Source organism: Manacus candei, unplaced genomic scaffold (assembly GCF_025592945.1).
Source record: "Manacus candei isolate 608988 ecotype Guabito, Panama unplaced genomic scaffold, ASM2559294v1 h1tg000026l, whole genome shotgun sequence".
Classification (NCBI taxonomy): Eukaryota; Metazoa; Chordata; class Aves; order Passeriformes; family Pipridae; genus Manacus; species Manacus candei.
Window position 1 is genome coordinate 1 of NW_026138074.1, and position 21,696 is coordinate 21,696.

Genomic DNA, 21,696 nt, shown 5'->3' on the forward strand with positions numbered 1-21,696 from the left:
GGTGTGCAGCAGAAAGACAGAACGGAACAGTGTGCAAAGGCCCAGGGGAAAGCACCTAGGAAAGGGAGAAACCTGGACTAGTGTGAGAGAAAGATCCCGGTCCTTCTGGCTGGACCTTCAAGCGTTCAGCCAGCAGGGCATCCCCCACAAGGTGCCTCAGTCCTGGGGCACGTGGCGTCCTGCTGCTGTCAAAGGCCCTCTCGAGGCAGCTGCTCCAGCACTCCTGGGGCAGCAGGACAAGCCATCAGGCTCAGAACAGCCCGTGGAGCCTTGAGACCGAAGGCAGCAGCAGAGCAGCAACTGCACGGGGAACGTTCTCAGGTGCAGACACAGCGCAGCTGCTCGAGATCCACTGCGCCCCGAGCAGAAATAAAAGAAAGGAATGATCACACACGACTGTTTGCGTGGTAATTCTACAAGGATTTCCCCGGCCCGCATAGCTTGGGAGGCAGGGATTGCCCACCCGCACTGGTGAGGGACAAACCGCTCTGGTGCGGCCGGATGTCACTCAGAGCGCAAGGCCGAAACCCAAAGCCCACGTCCAGCGCTTTCCCTCTTGGACAAGGCCTTGGGGGGGGTGGAAGACACCTGAAAGGCAGCAACTCGAGAAGCCCATCTTGGCAGAGAGTGCAGCACAAGTCCTCCAAACACGCACGGGGCACCCACAGGATGGGCTCCTCTGCGCCCACTGTTCCGCTGTGCCCGTTGTTCCCACCCAGCTGCAGCACTGGCTTCACACACAGCCTGGGGAGAGCAGAGGGAGCTTTCATCTCCTCTGCCTTCCTGACTCTGCTCGCGGCGCACAAGGCACAGCAAAAGCATGCGCGGTGCCCAGGGAGCCAGTCCACCCGGACAGCGGCAGCTGCACTGCCCCACCCGCATGCTGCCTTAGATGCTGTGCCCCGGCTGCTCAGAGGGAAGCATCCCAGCTCTGTCAAATTCAAGGGACTTGGATTCTGTTGCCAAAGCTTTGGGATCTGCAGAGGACCTTGGAGCTGCACAGTCCCCAACTAGACTCAGGTCGCAGCCTCTCTCCGCAAGCTCCCGTGTCTGTCTGGAGGCGCTGGCAATATTGTTCTCGCCGGGCTGATCCATGCAGAGTCTCTTGCCCCTGTCTCTCTGTGGGAGCTCGTTCTTTCTAAGCAAAACCAATCAGCAAAACTAGAAACTTCTCCCAAGCCCACCTCTGTGGCAGGCCTGGGAAAGCCATGACATTTGTCTAGGAGCTCTACCGTCCACCCGGCCGGAGCAATTCAAAGCAAACCAGGCGGAGCAGAGGAAGACCTGCTGTAGGCCTACTCTGTCCCATCAGGACTTTCAGGGTCTGCAACTGAGCTCTCGAGGTGACAGGTAAACTTCCGCCTGGGAGCTCAAGCTAGAGCTGCACCTCCCATCTCCACAGCCCACAGTATCCCTGAGGCACTGTCTTCTGTGCAAAGCCTTTCCTTCTTCAAGGCCGCTCGGCCTTAGGAATAAAGAGAACAGGCAAGTCCGAGTCTCTGCCCATTGGCGAGGTTTATTTGCTATTGCCGAGGCACACTCCAAACTTTAGCCTCCAGAAGACCAGGCTCAAGCTAAGCCAAGCTTAGCACCATCTCAAGGCTCCTTTGCAACTCCTAGTCCCCTTCTGATTCTGCCAGCCAGGGAAATCTTTGGTCTGTGATGGTTGCAGCTCCTTGCTCACTTCCACAGCTGGGCTGGGCTGGGCTGGGCTGGGCTGGATGGGGGTATGGGCAAATGGCCAGGGGACTTTGTAAGCCAAAGCAAGAGATGGAAGCCCCGTGGGGCCAGGCGCAGTTCTGCCAGTGGGGCTGTCTCGGGGGGGCTCGGGGCTCTCTGTGGTGGCTCTGGGGCTTTGTCCGTTTGGCCAAGAGACCCCCCGGGATCTCCCGAGGAGGAGTTGGAGCTGAGTGTGGAGAGGATGCCCAGAAGCCCCTGAGCAGGGGGGTGGGGATGAAGGGCGGGGCTCGTGGGCCGGCTGATGTGTCCCTGGTGGCTGTGACATCACAGCAGACAGGTCACAATGGGAGCTGTCCCTAAGGAGCACAGCAGGCAGCGCCAGGGCAGTTGGACTTGGGCGATCAGTGAGTGCAGATGCAGGGGCAAGGCTGGGATGGATGGGGGAGGGGGAAGATGCCCAGGGGGGGTGGTTGGAACCCTGAGCCAAAGCTGAGTCCCTCCCGGCAGGGCCCAGTTGTGCCCCTGGGGCCTGGCACACAGGTGCTCAGGGCTCTCTGTGTTGGCAAGTGCCCAAAGAGCCTTTGGGGATGGGCCGACTGCTCCCGGCTCCACGGGACGCTGTGGTGTGGCGGGGATGGGGCCTGGGGAGACTCTGCTCGGCTGCCTCTTGCCTTTTGCCGGGGCACAGCCCAGCCAGGGCCTGACAAGGAGGGTCCCGGCTGGGGCAGGATGGGCCCTGTGCCTGCTCTGCAGCCAGGGGCTGCGTTCCCTTCAAGCCTTCATCCCCGTGCTCCCTCCCGCCCCGAGCCACTGGGGAAACTTGTCTCCCATCTCCTGCAGGCCATGGATTCAGCAACTGTGCTCCTCCTGGCTGTGCTGGCCATCCTGCCCAAGACGACACAGGATCCCCAGAGCGATGCGGTCAGCGCGCGGCGGATGACCGAGCGTGCGCTTTTTGTGGAGAAGAAGATGACGGAGCTGTGGGAGGAAGTCGAGTGGAGGAGGGCCCTGGACGATCTTCCACTCCTTTGGATCTTGCAGCACTGGCTCTTCTGGCTGGCTGCAGCAGCTGTGCTGGGCTGGCTGGCCTGGCAAAGGGAGGAGGCCTCTCGCCGGCGCCGTGAGCAAGAAGAGCTCAGCGCAGCAGCCGCTGCTGGCGGGCCTTTTGCAGCGCTCAGCCTGTCACCGCTGCAGGACCTGCCCTTCATGGGCCAGACCCTGAAGAAGCTGCTGCGGGACCTCCTGGAGGTGTGCCAGGTGCTCTCCCAGAACACCTTCATGCCAGAGCTGCACCTGGCCACTGGGCAGCAGGGCACCTGCATCGAGTCCTGGCATGACCTGGGGCACTGCACCCTCTACCAGCTGGTGCTCTTCCTCAGGCCACCCCCCTGGCACTCTTTCCGGCTGCAGCTGCCCGAGGCCATGGACGTGCCACACTCCATCCGTGTGCTGCTGGAGTGCTCGTGTTCCAGGACGGCAGGGAACATCTTCTGCTTTGTCCACCCCACCTACAACCATCAGCACTCGCCCCTCGTGCGCACCCTCTGCACAGACTCCCACTTGGAGGTGCAGAAGGTCGCCGGTTGGCTGCCCAGACTGGTGGAATCAGCCTGGGAGCGTTTGCCTCAGTGGCACCACTGGCAGCTCCGGCTGCTGCCCTCCTCCCGCTCCTGCAGGCTCCTGCTGACCGGCCCCGGCCAGGTGCGGCTCTGCGCTGTGCTGCTCTTGGCACTGCAGCAGGGCCGCCCGGGCACCTTCCTGCTCCTGGAATAGGCAGTCGCAGCTTTCCCGGGGGCTGCTTTGGGCCGGGGCTGCGCGGCGACTTGGGAGCGCACCCAGTCGGCACGGCACAACAGACCCTTGTGCTGACTGCACTGAAGAGCAGCAGTCCTGGCTCTGTCCACTCCCAACTCCCCATGTGCCCTGCTGTGCTTTAAGCCCAGCTGCAAATGGAGCACCAGCAGCCACTCCCTCAACTGCCTTCCGTTCCCTGCCACCCTGGTGGAATGGGGGCAAGAATCCAAACTCCAACTTGGCAAAAAGTTAACTTTAAGACCACCCCCAAGAATAGGTTTAGGAGTAAGTTTAAGAGTAAGTTTAGTTCCTAGGCATAATAATAATAATAATAGTAATAGTAATAATAGTAATAACTAGTTTAAGATAGATCATTTTAATAAGAATTTAGTTTTATAAGACTCGAAACAGTAAGTTAGATAACGTTAGCTCCCAACTCCCCACGTCCCCTGTCCTGCTTTAATCCCAGCTGGAAATGAAGCCCCAGCAGCCACCCCCTCAAGCCCCTTCCCTTCCCCGCCACCCTAGTTTCATAATAGCTTTCATTAGAACTTTAGTTAAGTTTAATAATTATAAGTGAAACATAGATAGGTTTATTACTAACAAGTTAGTTTTAAAAAACTCAACCCCAAAACCTTTATAAAGGTTTCTAGTGAAAAGCCAAGTGGAGTTCAGTATCAGCAGTAATTAAGAAGGGAGGGGATCACACAAAAGGCGAGGAAAAAGCCCAGACAAGTGGTGCCCAATAGAGCGGCTCACCGACAGCTGAGCCATGCCACACCCCCCTTGCGGAACCCAGATGGGCCCCCCTTCCAGCTCCCTCGCCCGGTTTCTAAGCTGGACATGACCTTGGGCGGTGTGCAGCAGAAAGACAGAACGGAACAGTGTGCAAAGGCCCAGGGGAAAGCACCTAGGAAAGGGAGAAACCTGGACTAGTGTGAGAGAAAGATCCCGGTCCTTCTGGCTGGACCTTCAAGCGTTCAGCCAGCAGGGCATCCCCCACAAGGTGCCTCAGTCCTGGGGCACGTGGCGTCCTGCTGCTGTCAAAGGCCCTCTCGAGGCAGCTGCTCCAGCACTCCTGGGGCAGCAGGACAAGCCATCAGGCTCAGAACAGCCCGTGGAGCCTTGAGACCGAAGGCAGCAGCAGAGCAGCAACTGCACGGGGAACGTTCTCAGGTGCAGACACAGCGCAGCTGCTCGAGATCCACTGCGCCCCGAGCAGAAATAAAAGAAAGGAATGATCACACACGACTGTTTGCGTGGTAATTCTACAAGGATTTCCCCGGCCCGCATAGCTTGGGAGGCAGGGATTGCCCACCCGCACTGGTGAGGGACAAACCGCTCTGGTGCGGCCGGATGTCACTCAGAGCGCAAGGCCGAAACCCAAAGCCCACGTCCAGCGCTTTCCCTCTTGGACAAGGCCTTGGGGGGGGTGGAAGACACCTGAAAGGCAGCAACTCGAGAAGCCCATCTTGGCAGAGAGTGCAGCACAAGTCCTCCAAACACGCACGGGGCACCCACAGGATGGGCTCCTCTGCGCCCACTGTTCCGCTGTGCCCGTTGTTCCCACCCAGCTGCAGCACTGGCTTCACACACAGCCTGGGGAGAGCAGAGGGAGCTTTCATCTCCTCTGCCTTCCTGACTCTGCTCGCGGCGCACAAGGCACAGCAAAAGCATGCGCGGTGCCCAGGGAGCCAGTCCACCCGGACAGCGGCAGCTGCACTGCCCCACCCGCATGCTGCCTTAGATGCTGTGCCCCGGCTGCTCAGAGGGAAGCATCCCAGCTCTGTCAAATTCAAGGGACTTGGATTCTGTTGCCAAAGCTTTGGGATCTGCAGAGGACCTTGGAGCTGCACAGTCCCCAACTAGACTCAGGTCGCAGCCTCTCTCCGCAAGCTCCCGTGTCTGTCTGGAGGCGCTGGCAATATTGTTCTCGCCGGGCTGATCCATGCAGAGTCTCTTGCCCCTGTCTCTCTGTGGGAGCTCGTTCTTTCTAAGCAAAACCAATCAGCAAAACTAGAAACTTCTCCCAAGCCCACCTCTGTGGCAGGCCTGGGAAAGCCATGACATTTGTCTAGGAGCTCTACCGTCCACCCGGCCGGAGCAATTCAAAGCAAACCAGGCGGAGCAGAGGAAGACCTGCTGTAGGCCTACTCTGTCCCATCAGGACTTTCAGGGTCTGCAACTGAGCTCTCGAGGTGACAGGTAAACTTCCGCCTGGGAGCTCAAGCTAGAGCTGCACCTCCCATCTCCACAGCCCACAGTATCCCTGAGGCACTGTCTTCTGTGCAAAGCCTTTCCTTCTTCAAGGCCGCTCGGCCTTAGGAATAAAGAGAACAGGCAAGTCCGAGTCTCTGCCCATTGGCGAGGTTTATTTGCTATTGCCGAGGCACACTCCAAACTTTAGCCTCCAGAAGACCAGGCTCAAGCTAAGCCAAGCTTAGCACCATCTCAAGGCTCCTTTGCAACTCCTAGTCCCCTTCTGATTCTGCCAGCCAGGGAAATCTTTGGTCTGTGATGGTTGCAGCTCCTTGCTCACTTCCACAGCTGGGCTGGGCTGGGCTGGGCTGGGCTGGATGGGGGTATGGGCAAATGGCCAGGGGACTTTGTAAGCCAAAGCAAGAGATGGAAGCCCCGTGGGGCCAGGCGCAGTTCTGCCAGTGGGGCTGTCTCGGGGGGGCTCGGGGCTCTCTGTGGTGGCTCTGGGGCTTTGTCCGTTTGGCCAAGAGACCCCCCGGGATCTCCCGAGGAGGAGTTGGAGCTGAGTGTGGAGAGGATGCCCAGAAGCCCCTGAGCAGGGGGGTGGGGATGAAGGGCGGGGCTCGTGGGCCGGCTGATGTGTCCCTGGTGGCTGTGACATCACAGCAGACAGGTCACAATGGGAGCTGTCCCTAAGGAGCACAGCAGGCAGCGCCAGGGCAGTTGGACTTGGGCGATCAGTGAGTGCAGATGCAGGGGCAAGGCTGGGATGGATGGGGGAGGGGGAAGATGCCCAGGGGGGGTGGTTGGAACCCTGAGCCAAAGCTGAGTCCCTCCCGGCAGGGCCCAGTTGTGCCCCTGGGGCCTGGCACACAGGTGCTCAGGGCTCTCTGTGTTGGCAAGTGCCCAAAGAGCCTTTGGGGATGGGCCGACTGCTCCCGGCTCCACGGGACGCTGTGGTGTGGCGGGGATGGGGCCTGGGGAGACTCTGCTCGGCTGCCTCTTGCCTTTTGCCGGGGCACAGCCCAGCCAGGGCCTGACAAGGAGGGTCCCGGCTGGGGCAGGATGGGCCCTGTGCCTGCTCTGCAGCCAGGGGCTGCGTTCCCTTCAAGCCTTCATCCCCGTGCTCCCTCCCGCCCCGAGCCACTGGGGAAACTTGTCTCCCATCTCCTGCAGGCCATGGATTCAGCAACTGTGCTCCTCCTGGCTGTGCTGGCCATCCTGCCCAAGACGACACAGGATCCCCAGAGCGATGCGGTCAGCGCGCGGCGGATGACCGAGCGTGCGCTTTTTGTGGAGAAGAAGATGACGGAGCTGTGGGAGGAAGTCGAGTGGAGGAGGGCCCTGGACGATCTTCCACTCCTTTGGATCTTGCAGCACTGGCTCTTCTGGCTGGCTGCAGCAGCTGTGCTGGGCTGGCTGGCCTGGCAAAGGGAGGAGGCCTCTCGCCGGCGCCGTGAGCAAGAAGAGCTCAGCGCAGCAGCCGCTGCTGGCGGGCCTTTTGCAGCGCTCAGCCTGTCACCGCTGCAGGACCTGCCCTTCATGGGCCAGACCCTGAAGAAGCTGCTGCGGGACCTCCTGGAGGTGTGCCAGGTGCTCTCCCAGAACACCTTCATGCCAGAGCTGCACCTGGCCACTGGGCAGCAGGGCACCTGCATCGAGTCCTGGCATGACCTGGGGCACTGCACCCTCTACCAGCTGGTGCTCTTCCTCAGGCCACCCCCCTGGCACTCTTTCCGGCTGCAGCTGCCCGAGGCCATGGACGTGCCACACTCCATCCGTGTGCTGCTGGAGTGCTCGTGTTCCAGGACGGCAGGGAACATCTTCTGCTTTGTCCACCCCACCTACAACCATCAGCACTCGCCCCTCGTGCGCACCCTCTGCACAGACTCCCACTTGGAGGTGCAGAAGGTCGCCGGTTGGCTGCCCAGACTGGTGGAATCAGCCTGGGAGCGTTTGCCTCAGTGGCACCACTGGCAGCTCCGGCTGCTGCCCTCCTCCCGCTCCTGCAGGCTCCTGCTGACCGGCCCCGGCCAGGTGCGGCTCTGCGCTGTGCTGCTCTTGGCACTGCAGCAGGGCCGCCCGGGCACCTTCCTGCTCCTGGAATAGGCAGTCGCAGCTTTCCCGGGGGCTGCTTTGGGCCGGGGCTGCGCGGCGACTTGGGAGCGCACCCAGTCGGCACGGCACAACAGACCCTTGTGCTGACTGCACTGAAGAGCAGCAGTCCTGGCTCTGTCCACTCCCAACTCCCCATGTGCCCTGCTGTGCTTTAAGCCCAGCTGCAAATGGAGCACCAGCAGCCACTCCCTCAACTGCCTTCCGTTCCCTGCCACCCTGGTGGAATGGGGGCAAGAATCCAAACTCCAACTTGGCAAAAAGTTAACTTTAAGACCACCCCCAAGAATAGGTTTAGGAGTAAGTTTAAGAGTAAGTTTAGTTCCTAGGCATAATAATAATAATAATAGTAATAGTAATAATAGTAATAACTAGTTTAAGATAGATCATTTTAATAAGAATTTAGTTTTATAAGACTCGAAACAGTAAGTTAGATAACGTTAGCTCCCAACTCCCCACGTCCCCTGTCCTGCTTTAATCCCAGCTGGAAATGAAGCCCCAGCAGCCACCCCCTCAAGCCCCTTCCCTTCCCCGCCACCCTAGTTTCATAATAGCTTTCATTAGAACTTTAGTTAAGTTTAATAATTATAAGTGAAACATAGATAGGTTTATTACTAACAAGTTAGTTTTAAAAAACTCAACCCCAAAACCTTTATAAAGGTTTCTAGTGAAAAGCCAAGTGGAGTTCAGTATCAGCAGTAATTAAGAAGGGAGGGGATCACACAAAAGGCGAGGAAAAAGCCCAGACAAGTGGTGCCCAATAGAGCGGCTCACCGACAGCTGAGCCATGCCACACCCCCCTTGCGGAACCCAGATGGGCCCCCCTTCCAGCTCCCTCGCCCGGTTTCTAAGCTGGACATGACCTTGGGCGGTGTGCAGCAGAAAGACAGAACGGAACAGTGTGCAAAGGCCCAGGGGAAAGCACCTAGGAAAGGGAGAAACCTGGACTAGTGTGAGAGAAAGATCCCGGTCCTTCTGGCTGGACCTTCAAGCGTTCAGCCAGCAGGGCATCCCCCACAAGGTGCCTCAGTCCTGGGGCACGTGGCGTCCTGCTGCTGTCAAAGGCCCTCTCGAGGCAGCTGCTCCAGCACTCCTGGGGCAGCAGGACAAGCCATCAGGCTCAGAACAGCCCGTGGAGCCTTGAGACCGAAGGCAGCAGCAGAGCAGCAACTGCACGGGGAACGTTCTCAGGTGCAGACACAGCGCAGCTGCTCGAGATCTACTGCGCCCCGAGCAGAAATAAAAGAAAGGAATGATCACACACGACTGTTTGCGTGGTAATTCTACAAGGATTTCCCCGGCCCGCATAGCTTGGGAGGCAGGGATTGCCCACCCGCACTGGTGAGGGACAAACCGCTCTGGTGCGGCCGGATGTCACTCAGAGCGCAAGGCCGAAACCCAAAGCCCACGTCCAGCGCTTTCCCTCTTGGACAAGGCCTTGGGGGGGGTGGAAGACACCTGAAAGGCAGCAACTCGAGAAGCCCATCTTGGCAGAGAGTGCAGCACAAGTCCTCCAAACACGCACGGGGCACCCACAGGATGGGCTCCTCTGCGCCCACTGTTCCGCTGTGCCCGTTGTTCCCACCCAGCTGCAGCACTGGCTTCACACACAGCCTGGGGAGAGCAGAGGGAGCTTTCATCTCCTCTGCCTTCCTGACTCTGCTCGCGGCGCACAAGGCACAGCAAAAGCATGCGCGGTGCCCAGGGAGCCAGTCCACCCGGACAGCGGCAGCTGCACTGCCCCACCCGCATGCTGCCTTAGATGCTGTGCCCCGGCTGCTCAGAGGGAAGCATCCCAGCTCTGTCAAATTCAAGGGACTTGGATTCTGTTGCCAAAGCTTTGGGATCTGCAGAGGACCTTGGAGCTGCACAGTCCCCAACTAGACTCAGGTCGCAGCCTCTCTCCGCAAGCTCCCGTGTCTGTCTGGAGGCGCTGGCAATATTGTTCTCGCCGGGCTGATCCATGCAGAGTCTCTTGCCCCTGTCTCTCTGTGGGAGCTCGTTCTTTCTAAGCAAAACCAATCAGCAAAACTAGAAACTTCTCCCAAGCCCACCTCTGTGGCAGGCCTGGGAAAGCCATGACATTTGTCTAGGAGCTCTACCGTCCACCCGGCCGGAGCAATTCAAAGCAAACCAGGCGGAGCAGAGGAAGACCTGCTGTAGGCCTACTCTGTCCCATCAGGACTTTCAGGGTCTGCAACTGAGCTCTCGAGGTGACAGGTAAACTTCCGCCTGGGAGCTCAAGCTAGAGCTGCACCTCCCATCTCCACAGCCCACAGTATCCCTGAGGCACTGTCTTCTGTGCAAAGCCTTTCCTTCTTCAAGGCCGCTCGGCCTTAGGAATAAAGAGAACAGGCAAGTCCGAGTCTCTGCCCATTGGCGAGGTTTATTTGCTATTGCCGAGGCACACTCCAAACTTTAGCCTCCAGAAGACCAGGCTCAAGCTAAGCCAAGCTTAGCACCATCTCAAGGCTCCTTTGCAACTCCTAGTCCCCTTCTGATTCTGCCAGCCAGGGAAATCTTTGGTCTGTGATGGTTGCAGCTCCTTGCTCACTTCCACAGCTGGGCTGGGCTGGGCTGGGCTGGGCTGGATGGGGGTATGGGCAAATGGCCAGGGGACTTTGTAAGCCAAAGCAAGAGATGGAAGCCCCGTGGGGCCAGGCGCAGTTCTGCCAGTGGGGCTGTCTCGGGGGGGCTCGGGGCTCTCTGTGGTGGCTCTGGGGCTTTGTCCGTTTGGCCAAGAGACCCCCCGGGATCTCCCGAGGAGGAGTTGGAGCTGAGTGTGGAGAGGATGCCCAGAAGCCCCTGAGCAGGGGGGTGGGGATGAAGGGCGGGGCTCGTGGGCCGGCTGATGTGTCCCTGGTGGCTGTGACATCACAGCAGACAGGTCACAATGGGAGCTGTCCCTAAGGAGCACAGCAGGCAGCGCCAGGGCAGTTGGACTTGGGCGATCAGTGAGTGCAGATGCAGGGGCAAGGCTGGGATGGATGGGGGAGGGGGAAGATGCCCAGGGGGGGTGGTTGGAACCCTGAGCCAAAGCTGAGTCCCTCCCGGCAGGGCCCAGTTGTGCCCCTGGGGCCTGGCACACAGGTGCTCAGGGCTCTCTGTGTTGGCAAGTGCCCAAAGAGCCTTTGGGGATGGGCCGACTGCTCCCGGCTCCACGGGACGCTGTGGTGTGGCGGGGATGGGGCCTGGGGAGACTCTGCTCGGCTGCCTCTTGCCTTTTGCCGGGGCACAGCCCAGCCAGGGCCTGACAAGGAGGGTCCCGGCTGGGGCAGGATGGGCCCTGTGCCTGCTCTGCAGCCAGGGGCTGCGTTCCCTTCAAGCCTTCATCCCCGTGCTCCCTCCCGCCCCGAGCCACTGGGGAAACTTGTCTCCCATCTCCTGCAGGCCATGGATTCAGCAACTGTGCTCCTCCTGGCTGTGCTGGCCATCCTGCCCAAGACGACACAGGATCCCCAGAGCGATGCGGTCAGCGCGCGGCGGATGACCGAGCGTGCGCTTTTTGTGGAGAAGAAGATGACGGAGCTGTGGGAGGAAGTCGAGTGGAGGAGGGCCCTGGACGATCTTCCACTCCTTTGGATCTTGCAGCACTGGCTCTTCTGGCTGGCTGCAGCAGCTGTGCTGGGCTGGCTGGCCTGGCAAAGGGAGGAGGCCTCTCGCCGGCGCCGTGAGCAAGAAGAGCTCAGCGCAGCAGCCGCTGCTGGCGGGCCTTTTGCAGCGCTCAGCCTGTCACCGCTGCAGGACCTGCCCTTCATGGGCCAGACCCTGAAGAAGCTGCTGCGGGACCTCCTGGAGGTGTGCCAGGTGCTCTCCCAGAACACCTTCATGCCAGAGCTGCACCTGGCCACTGGGCAGCAGGGCACCTGCATCGAGTCCTGGCATGACCTGGGGCACTGCACCCTCTACCAGCTGGTGCTCTTCCTCAGGCCACCCCCCTGGCACTCTTTCCGGCTGCAGCTGCCCGAGGCCATGGACGTGCCACACTCCATCCGTGTGCTGCTGGAGTGCTCGTGTTCCAGGACGGCAGGGAACATCTTCTGCTTTGTCCACCCCACCTACAACCATCAGCACTCGCCCCTCGTGCGCACCCTCTGCACAGACTCCCACTTGGAGGTGCAGAAGGTCGCCGGTTGGCTGCCCAGACTGGTGGAATCAGCCTGGGAGCGTTTGCCTCAGTGGCACCACTGGCAGCTCCGGCTGCTGCCCTCCTCCCGCTCCTGCAGGCTCCTGCTGACCGGCCCCGGCCAGGTGCGGCTCTGCGCTGTGCTGCTCTTGGCACTGCAGCAGGGCCGCCCGGGCACCTTCCTGCTCCTGGAATAGGCAGTCGCAGCTTTCCCGGGGGCTGCTTTGGGCCGGGGCTGCGCGGCGACTTGGGAGCGCACCCAGTCGGCACGGCACAACAGACCCTTGTGCTGACTGCACTGAAGAGCAGCAGTCCTGGCTCTGTCCACTCCCAACTCCCCATGTGCCCTGCTGTGCTTTAAGCCCAGCTGCAAATGGAGCACCAGCAGCCACTCCCTCAACTGCCTTCCGTTCCCTGCCACCCTGGTGGAATGGGGGCAAGAATCCAAACTCCAACTTGGCAAAAAGTTAACTTTAAGACCACCCCCAAGAATAGGTTTAGGAGTAAGTTTAAGAGTAAGTTTAGTTCCTAGGCATAATAATAATAATAATAGTAATAGTAATAATAGTAATAACTAGTTTAAGATAGATCATTTTAATAAGAATTTAGTTTTATAAGACTCGAAACAGTAAGTTAGATAACGTTAGCTCCCAACTCCCCACGTCCCCTGTCCTGCTTTAATCCCAGCTGGAAATGAAGCCCCAGCAGCCACCCCCTCAAGCCCCTTCCCTTCCCCGCCACCCTAGTTTCATAATAGCTTTCATTAGAACTTTAGTTAAGTTTAATAATTATAAGTGAAACATAGATAGGTTTATTACTAACAAGTTAGTTTTAAAAAACTCAACCCCAAAACCTTTATAAAGGTTTCTAGTGAAAAGCCAAGTGGAGTTCAGTAACAGCAGTAATTAAGAAGGGAGGGGATCACACAAAAGGCGAGGAAAAAGCCCAGACAAGTGGTGCCCAATAGAGCGGCTCACCGACAGCTGAGCCATGCCACACCCCCCTTGCGGAACCCAGATGGGCCCCCCTTCCAGCTCCCTCGCCCGGTTTCTAAGCTGGACATGACCTTGGGCGGTGTGCAGCAGAAAGACAGAACGGAACAGTGTGCAAAGGCCCAGGGGAAAGCACCTAGGAAAGGGAGAAACCTGGACTAGTGTGAGAGAAAGATCCCGGTCCTTCTGGCTGGACCTTCAAGCGTTCAGCCAGCAGGGCATCCCCCACAAGGTGCCTCAGTCCTGGGGCACGTGGCGTCCTGCTGCTGTCAAAGGCCCTCTCGAGGCAGCTGCTCCAGCACTCCTGGGGCAGCAGGACAAGCCATCAGGCTCAGAACAGCCCGTGGAGCCTTGAGACCGAAGGCAGCAGCAGAGCAGCAACTGCACGGGGAACGTTCTCAGGTGCAGACACAGCGCAGCTGCTCGAGATCCACTGCGCCCCGAGCAGAAATAAAAGAAAGGAATGATCACACACGACTGTTTGCGTGGTAATTCTACAAGGATTTCCCCGGCCCGCATAGCTTGGGAGGCAGGGATTGCCCACCCGCACTGGTGAGGGACAAACCGCTCTGGTGCGGCCGGATGTCACTCAGAGCGCAAGGCCGAAACCCAAAGCCCACGTCCAGCGCTTTCCCTCTTGGACAAGGCCTTGGGGGGGGTGGAAGACACCTGAAAGGCAGCAACTCGAGAAGCCCATCTTGGCAGAGAGTGCAGCACAAGTCCTCCAAACACGCACGGGGCACCCACAGGATGGGCTCCTCTGCGCCCACTGTTCCGCTGTGCCCGTTGTTCCCACCCAGCTGCAGCACTGGCTTCACACACAGCCTGGGGAGAGCAGAGGGAGCTTTCATCTCCTCTGCCTTCCTGACTCTGCTCGCGGCGCACAAGGCACAGCAAAAGCATGCGCGGTGCCCAGGGAGCCAGTCCACCCGGACAGCGGCAGCTGCACTGCCCCACCCGCATGCTGCCTTAGATGCTGTGCCCCGGCTGCTCAGAGGGAAGCATCCCAGCTCTGTCAAATTCAAGGGACTTGGATTCTGTTGCCAAAGCTTTGGGATCTGCAGAGGACCTTGGAGCTGCACAGTCCCCAACTAGACTCAGGTCGCAGCCTCTCTCCGCAAGCTCCCGTGTCTGTCTGGAGGCGCTGGCAATATTGTTCTCGCCGGGCTGATCCATGCAGAGTCTCTTGCCCCTGTCTCTCTGTGGGAGCTCGTTCTTTCTAAGCAAAACCAATCAGCAAAACTAGAAACTTCTCCCAAGCCCACCTCTGTGGCAGGCCTGGGAAAGCCATGACATTTGTCTAGGAGCTCTACCGTCCACCCGGCCGGAGCAATTCAAAGCAAACCAGGCGGAGCAGAGGAAGACCTGCTGTAGGCCTACTCTGTCCCATCAGGACTTTCAGGGTCTGCAACTGAGCTCTCGAGGTGACAGGTAAACTTCCGCCTGGGAGCTCAAGCTAGAGCTGCACCTCCCATCTCCACAGCCCACAGTATCCCTGAGGCACTGTCTTCTGTGCAAAGCCTTTCCTTCTTCAAGGCCGCTCGGCCTTAGGAATAAAGAGAACAGGCAAGTCCGAGTCTCTGCCCATTGGCGAGGTTTATTTGCTATTGCCGAGGCACACTCCAAACTTTAGCCTCCAGAAGACCAGGCTCAAGCTAAGCCAAGCTTAGCACCATCTCAAGGCTCCTTTGCAACTCCTAGTCCCCTTCTGATTCTGCCAGCCAGGGAAATCTTTGGTCTGTGATGGTTGCAGCTCCTTGCTCACTTCCACAGCTGGGCTGGGCTGGGCTGGGCTGGGCTGGATGGGGGTATGGGCAAATGGCCAGGGGACTTTGTAAGCCAAAGCAAGAGATGGAAGCCCCGTGGGGCCAGGCGCAGTTCTGCCAGTGGGGCTGTCTCGGGGGGGCTCGGGGCTCTCTGTGGTGGCTCTGGGGCTTTGTCCGTTTGGCCAAGAGACCCCCCGGGATCTCCCGAGGAGGAGTTGGAGCTGAGTGTGGAGAGGATGCCCAGAAGCCCCTGAGCAGGGGGGTGGGGATGAAGGGCGGGGCTCGTGGGCCGGCTGATGTGTCCCTGGTGGCTGTGACATCACAGCAGACAGGTCACAATGGGAGCTGTCCCTAAGGAGCACAGCAGGCAGCGCCAGGGCAGTTGGACTTGGGCGATCAGTGAGTGCAGATGCAGGGGCAAGGCTGGGATGGATGGGGGAGGGGGAAGATGCCCAGGGGGGGTGGTTGGAACCCTGAGCCAAAGCTGAGTCCCTCCCGGCAGGGCCCAGTTGTGCCCCTGGGGCCTGGCACACAGGTGCTCAGGGCTCTCTGTGTTGGCAAGTGCCCAAAGAGCCTTTGGGGATGGGCCGACTGCTCCCGGCTCCACGGGACGCTGTGGTGTGGCGGGGATGGGGCCTGGGGAGACTCTGCTCGGCTGCCTCTTGCCTTTTGCCGGGGCACAGCCCAGCCAGGGCCTGACAAGGAGGGTCCCGGCTGGGGCAGGATGGGCCCTGTGCCTGCTCTGCAGCCAGGGGCTGCGTTCCCTTCAAGCCTTCATCCCCGTGCTCCCTCCCGCCCCGAGCCACTGGGGAAACTTGTCTCCCATCTCCTGCAGGCCATGGATTCAGCAACTGTGCTCCTCCTGGCTGTGCTGGCCATCCTGCCCAAGACGACACAGGATCCCCAGAGCGATGCGGTCAGCGCGCGGCGGATGACCGAGCGTGCGCTTTTTGTGGAGAAGAAGATGACGGAGCTGTGGGAGGAAGTCGAGTGGAGGAGGGCCCTGGACGATCTTCCACTCCTTTGGATCTTGCAGCACTGGCTCTTCTGGCTGGCTGCAGCAGCTGTGCTGGGCTGGCTGGCCTGGCAAAGGGAGGAGGCCTCTCGCCGGCGCCGTGAGCAAGAAGAGCTCAGCGCAGCAGCCGCTGCTGGCGGGCCTTTTGCAGCGCTCAGCCTGTCACCGCTGCAGGACCTGCCCTTCATGGGCCAGACCCTGAAGAAGCTGCTGCGGGACCTCCTGGAGGTGTGCCAGGTGCTCTCCCAGAACACCTTCATGCCAGAGCTGCACCTGGCCACTGGGCAGCAGGGCACCTGCATCGAGTCCTGGCATGACCTGGGGCACTGCACCCTCTACCAGCTGGTGCTCTTCCTCAGGCCACCCCCCTGGCACTCTTTCCGGCTGCAGCTGCCCGAGGCCATGGACGTGCCACACTCCATCCGTGTGCTGCTGGAGTGCTCGTGTTCCAGGACGGCAGGGAACATCTTCTGCTTTGTCCACCCCACCTACAACCATCAGCACTCGCCCCTCGTGCGCACCCTCTGCACAGACTCCCACTTGGAGGTGCAGAAGGTCGCCGGTTGGCTGCCCAGACTGGTGGAATCAGCCTGGGAGCGTTTGCCTCAGTGGCACCACTGGCAGCTCCGGCTGCTGCCCTCCTCCCGCTCCTGCAGGCTCCTGCTGACCGGCCCCGGCCAGGTGCGGCTCTGCGCTGTGCTGCTCTTGGCACTGCAGCAGGGCCGCCCGGGCACCTTCCTGCTCCTGGAATAGGCAGTCGCAGCTTTCCCGGGGGCTGCTTTGGGCCGGGGCTGCGCGGCGACTTGGGAGCGCACCCAGTCGGCACGGCACAACAGACCCTTGTGCTGACTGCACTGAAGAGCAGCAGTCCTGGCTCTGTCCACTCCCAACTCCCCATGTGCCCTGCTGTGCTTTAAGCCCAGCTGCAAATGGAGCACCAGCAGCCACTCCCTCAACTGCCTTCCGTTCCCTGCCACCCTGGTGGAATGGGGGCAAGAATCCAAACTCCAACTTGGCAAAAAGTTAACTTTAAGACCACCCCCAAGAATAGGTTTAGGAGTAAGTTTAAGAGTAAGTTTAGTTCCTAGGCATAATAATAATAATAATAGTAATAGTAATAATAGTAATAACTAGTTTAAGATAGATCATTTTAATAAGAATTTAGTTTTATAAGACTCGAAACAGTAAGTTAGATAACGTTAGCTCCCAACTCCCCACGTCCCCTGTCCTGCTTTAATCCCAGCTGGAAATGAAGCCCCAGCAGCCACCCCCTCAAGCCCCTTCCCTTCCCCGCCACCCTAGTTTCATAATAGCTTTCATTAGAACTTTAGTTAAGTTTAATAATTATAAGTGAAACATAGATAGGTTTATTACTAACAAGTTAGTTTTAAAAAACTCAACCCCAAAACCTTTATAAAGGTTTCTAGTGAAAAGCCAAGTGGAGTTCAGTAACAGCAGTAATTAAGAAGGGAGGGGATCACACAAAAGGCGAGGAAAAAGCCCAGACAAGTGGTGCCCAATAGAGCGGCTCACCGACAGCTGAGCCATGCCACACCCCCCTTGCGGAACCCAGATGGGCCCCCCTTCCAGCTCCCTCGCCCGGTTTCTGAGCTGGACATGACCTTGGGCGGTGTGCAGCAGAAAGACAGAACGGAACAGTGTGCAAAGGCCCAGGGGAAAGCACCTAGGAAAGGGAGAAACCTGGACTAGTGTGAGAGAAAGATCCCGGTCCTTCTGGCTGGACCTTCAAGCGTTCAGCCAGCAGGGCATCCCCCACAAGGTGCCTCAGTCCTGGGGCACGTGGCGTCCTGCTGCTGTCAAAGGCCCTCTCGAGGCAGCTGCTCCAGCACTCCTGGGGCAGCAGGACAAGCCATCAGGCTCAGAACAGCCCGTGGAGCCTTGAGACCGAAGGCAGCAGCAGAGCAGCAACTGCACGGGGAACGTTCTCAGGTGCAGACACAGCGCAGCTGCTCGAGATCCACTGCGCCCCGAGCAGAAATAAAAGAAAGGAATGATCACACACGACTGTTTGCGTGGTAATTCTACAAGGATTTCCCCGGCCCGCATAGCTTGGGAGGCAGGGATTGCCCACCCGCACTGGTGAGGGACAAACCGCTCTGGTGCGGCCGGATGTCACTCAGAGCGCAAGGCCGAAACCCAAAGCCCACGTCCAGTGCTTTCCCTCTTGGACAAGGCCTTGGGGGGGGGTGGAAGACACCTGAAAGGCAGCAACTCGAGAAGCCCATCTTGGCAGAGAGTGCAGCACAAGTCCTCCACAAGTCCACCCACAGGATGGGCTCCTCTGCACCCACTGTTCCACTGTGCCCGTTGTTCCCACCCAGCTGCAGCACTGGCTTCACACACAGCCTGGGGAGAGCAGAGGGAGCTTTCATCTCCTCTGCCTTCCTGACTCTGCTCGCGGCGCACAAGGCACAGCAAAAGCATGCGCGGTGCCCAGGGAGCCAGTCCACCCGGACAGCGGCAGCTGCACTGCCCCACCCACTTGCTGCCTTAGATGCTGTGCCCCGGCTGCTCAGAGGGAAGCATCCCAGCTCTGTCAAATTCAAGGGACTTGGATTCTGTTGCCAAAGCTTTGGGATCTGCAGAGGACCTTGGAGCTGCACAATCCCCAACTAGACTCAGGTCGCAGCCTCTCTCCGCAAGCTCCCGTGTCTGTCTGGAGGCGCTGGCAATATTGTTCTCGCCGGGCTGATCCATGCAGAGTCTCTTGCCCGTGTCTCTCTGTGGGAGCTCGTTCTTTCTAAGCAAAACCAATCAGCAAAACTAGAAACTTCTCCTAAGCCCACCTCAGTGGCAGGCCTGGGAAAGCCATGACGTTTGTCTAGGAGCTCTACCGTCCACCCGGCCGGAGCAATTCAAAGCAAACCAGGCAGAGTAGAGGAAGGCCTGTTGTAGGCCTGCTCTGTCCAGTCAGGACTTTCAGGGTCTGCAACTGCCTTCCGTTCCCTGCCACCCTGGTGGAATGGGGTCAAGTACCCATGTTCCAGCTTTAGAGAAGTTGACAATGATTAAATTTAGGACTACCATCTGGAATAGTTTCAACATTACGTTTAATAGTAAGTTTAGTTGCTAGGTGTAATAATAATAATAACAACTAGTTTAATATAGGTCATTTTAATAAGAATTTAGTTTTATAAAACTCTAAACAGAAAGTCATATAACATTAACTCCCAACTCCCCATGTCCCCTGTCCTGCTTTAATCCCAGCTGGGAAATGAAATCCCAGCAGCCACCCCCTCAAGCCCCTTCCCTTCCCCGCCACCCTAGTTTCGTAATAGCTTTAATTATAACTTTAGGTAGGTTTAATAATTTATGAGATGTAGACAGGGCCCTAGATGGTTTCCTGGTTAATAAGGAAAGGAGCTGAAGGAATATGTCAGCCGATAGAGGCTGTTAGAGTTTCTAGTATTTCAACAGAGCTCTGCTAGAAAGACATGACAGAAACTCATGCTACTAAGCATCGAGTTGAAACACTTACTTTTTTAAGTATTAGTCCATAAGCAGTTAAACACAGCAGGAAGCTTCTTGGAAATTGCTTGTGTAGGACATATTTTTCTGTCTGGAGTAAGGAGTTACTTCGACTCTGTGATCCTGTTTACCTACACAGACAGCAGAAAGTACTTATTCTAAACACAATTCAGTCTAGCTTTTCTTGCTCCTCTTCAGTCTCGCTCTCACATTGCCTTTGCTTGCTGTTCCCTTACTTGCAGGTTCCTGTCACACAGGAACCCAGTGCCCCAGTCCCTGTCCTTGCTGCCAGTTTAAAAGGCCCCACAGCAGAGTTCCCAGTCAGACATTAATCATTCCACTCTGTGCCATGGGACAGGGACTTCTGTTGATCCAAGTGACATTAAACAAAAATCTGTAATTGCCTTTCTGTTTGCTCTGAATAAAAAGTATGTGGCTTACCTATTAGTGCCTGGTGAGAACTGAACTTGGATGTAGATAAAATGGCAAACATCCACAGCCTTACAGGACACCCCAAAAGCCAGTTCAGTGTTCAAAGGAGTAGACGTAAAAATTTATTTCTATCATATGCCTCCAAGCCTGATGGAGTTTACATTTACTTATCTTCATTGAGGTAAGTCACTTACGTTCAGTTTGATTGGTGCAGTTCACAGTGGTAGAGTTAAATCCAAAGATAAGAAACAGCAACTCTTAAGTCTTTAAATGATATGGCACAATACTTTCTGCTCCTGAGAACACCCTCATTACACCCAACTCCACATTACCATTTCCACTTTTGAGAAAATAGGGTAAACTTGTGAAATCCAGCTACATGTAGGCAAGCATTATAGAGACCAACCTTCTAAATAAGAGGACAACTTTTATATCTTTCTAAATTCCACCTGCAGCCAAGCACTTTCCCCTCTCACAGTGTCTGAACCTACCCTTCCCTGGCTAAGGGGACAAATTTTAGACTAGAAGTGGCGCAACAAACTCGCTTGGTTTCATTTTAATTTTTCCCTTTTTTTTTTTTCCCTGCACTGGAAACTGTGGTACTGAGTACACCTCCCTTTAGATGGACGGCAGCTTTGAAATTTCCTAAATATGAAATTTTAGAGTGCAAGTTCTGATCAGGTACTGATAGATACAGCAGTAAAATTTGTTCCTTTCAGCTCCATTAGGGATTTGCTTAGTGTTTCTTCTAACGTTATTTTAGTATTAACTATCTCTTGAAGCAGATCTATGGAGAGCCAAATCTACATTTCTGTTCAGCTCTCAGTAAGACATTACTGCCAGTGGTAGGGAGAGAAGTAGCCAGGAGGACTTTGGCTCAAGGTGTAACTCTCTCCTGATTACCTTGGGAGGACTGACAGTAGAGAAACACTGTAATTCTCCATACCCGAAACAAATATTCTCATTTGGGGAGGAAAGGAGAAACTGCCTTCACCATTAAAATGGACAATGCCTCCTACATCATATGATAAAGTCATAGTGACCTTACTTCTGTAAGTAAGGTCATCCTGTATGTATACATGCAGAGTAAATGCACAAATACATGTTGGCTGCCCTGACTCCGTGATCAAGAACACACCCTTTTCAGGGTTGGGTAAATCACACTTTCTTACTGAAGCCCATGAAAGATTTTTTTTTACTATCTGCTTTGGCATTTGCCAAGTACCCTGCAAAATGAGACTGATGAAAGGGGAGTAGATGCTATGAATTTGTGACAGATTAATATATTGATGGATCTTTTCCCTGCAGCTTTAAAATTGTACTGAAGTAGCAACTTAATACAGTCTGTTGTTTTTAAAAACTTCAATATTAAATTTGGCTTTCTCAGTGGCAAGCAAGTTAAAATGAGAGCAGTATTGATTATTGCCTCAGCAGCACTGTGATCTGCTCACAGCAGCCTGTGGAGAATAGAAATTTAAACAAAAGCAGAAGGTGGGCCAAAAGCTGCAGATGGTGATTAAACAGACACTCCGTTGCACACAGGCTCCCAGCAATCTTGGCTGTAATTGCTTACTCCTCAAAACGTTCTTAGGATCATTAAACAGAGACTCCTTTAATTGTCTGTTATTATAAAGGTTTCAGAGAGAATTTGGCCATTTCTGTTTGGCAACACCTCAGATAAATTCACATCATTTCTCTTTGCCCATATACATTATATCGTCATACGCCAGAGAAATGCACTCTCATTCCCTCCTCAGCTTTGGAGCAAGGAACAAGGGCCTCTTCACAGAGCTTGCACATGTAAGGTCCGGGTAGATCTTTGGCCTCTTTGCTGAATTGGTGGCAGCTTTTCCACTCAGGTCTCAGGGGCTCTGAGTCATTAATGGACCACTCACCTTTGCTCTAAAGCCTGGTTTCTGGCTTGGTTTAAGCTGCAAAGCTGATGGCTGTTCTTCCCTATCTGGACTCATAGGCATGATTCATAACATCTCATGGTACCATGTATTTTCCCAAGTTAAATTGGTCAGGTCTGTATTTGAAATCACTCTGGTTTTCAATCCCAGTAAATCTACTGCAGATGTGAGACTT

The 21,696-nt window shown here is 56.5% G+C and overlaps 4 protein-coding genes across 4 annotated transcripts; all 4 read left to right on the plus strand.

Annotated features, from left to right (window-relative positions):
- The first annotated feature begins 2,078 nt into the window (after nucleotides 1–2,078).
- On the plus strand, nucleotides 2,079–3,453 carry LOC127471781 (inositol 1,4,5-trisphosphate receptor-interacting protein-like 1). Its single transcript, XM_051789075.1, has 2 exons — nucleotides 2,079–2,084; nucleotides 2,521–3,453. The coding sequence occupies exon 2, from the start codon at nucleotides 2,524–2,526 to the stop codon at nucleotides 3,451–3,453; it is 930 nt and encodes a 309-aa protein (XP_051645035.1). The 5' UTR covers nucleotides 2,079–2,084; nucleotides 2,521–2,523.
- A 2,954-nt stretch (nucleotides 3,454–6,407) lies between these two features.
- On the plus strand, nucleotides 6,408–7,782 carry LOC127471782 (inositol 1,4,5-trisphosphate receptor-interacting protein-like 1). Its single transcript, XM_051789076.1, has 2 exons — nucleotides 6,408–6,413; nucleotides 6,850–7,782. The coding sequence occupies exon 2, from the start codon at nucleotides 6,853–6,855 to the stop codon at nucleotides 7,780–7,782; it is 930 nt and encodes a 309-aa protein (XP_051645036.1). The 5' UTR covers nucleotides 6,408–6,413; nucleotides 6,850–6,852.
- Nucleotides 7,783–10,736: 2,954 nt separating this feature from the next.
- LOC127471783 (inositol 1,4,5-trisphosphate receptor-interacting protein-like 1) lies at nucleotides 10,737–12,111 on the plus strand. Its single transcript, XM_051789078.1, has 2 exons — nucleotides 10,737–10,742; nucleotides 11,179–12,111. The coding sequence occupies exon 2, from the start codon at nucleotides 11,182–11,184 to the stop codon at nucleotides 12,109–12,111; it is 930 nt and encodes a 309-aa protein (XP_051645038.1). The 5' UTR covers nucleotides 10,737–10,742; nucleotides 11,179–11,181.
- Nucleotides 12,112–15,065: 2,954 nt separating this feature from the next.
- Nucleotides 15,066–16,440, plus strand: LOC127471784 (inositol 1,4,5-trisphosphate receptor-interacting protein-like 1). The gene is made up of 2 exons (XM_051789079.1): nucleotides 15,066–15,071; nucleotides 15,508–16,440. Exon 2 carries the CDS (start codon nucleotides 15,511–15,513, stop codon nucleotides 16,438–16,440), a length of 930 nt encoding a protein of 309 aa, XP_051645039.1. The 5' UTR covers nucleotides 15,066–15,071; nucleotides 15,508–15,510.
- Nucleotides 16,441–21,696: the final 5,256 nt, after the last annotated feature.

Coding starts and splice junctions, on each gene's coding strand:
- LOC127471782 (XM_051789076.1), top strand. CDS start 6,853: ATGGATTCAGCAACTGTGCTCCTCCTGGCTGTGCTGGCCATCCTGCCC.
- LOC127471784 (XM_051789079.1), top strand. CDS start 15,511: ATGGATTCAGCAACTGTGCTCCTCCTGGCTGTGCTGGCCATCCTGCCC.
- LOC127471781 (XM_051789075.1), top strand. CDS start 2,524: ATGGATTCAGCAACTGTGCTCCTCCTGGCTGTGCTGGCCATCCTGCCC.
- LOC127471783 (XM_051789078.1), top strand. CDS start 11,182: ATGGATTCAGCAACTGTGCTCCTCCTGGCTGTGCTGGCCATCCTGCCC.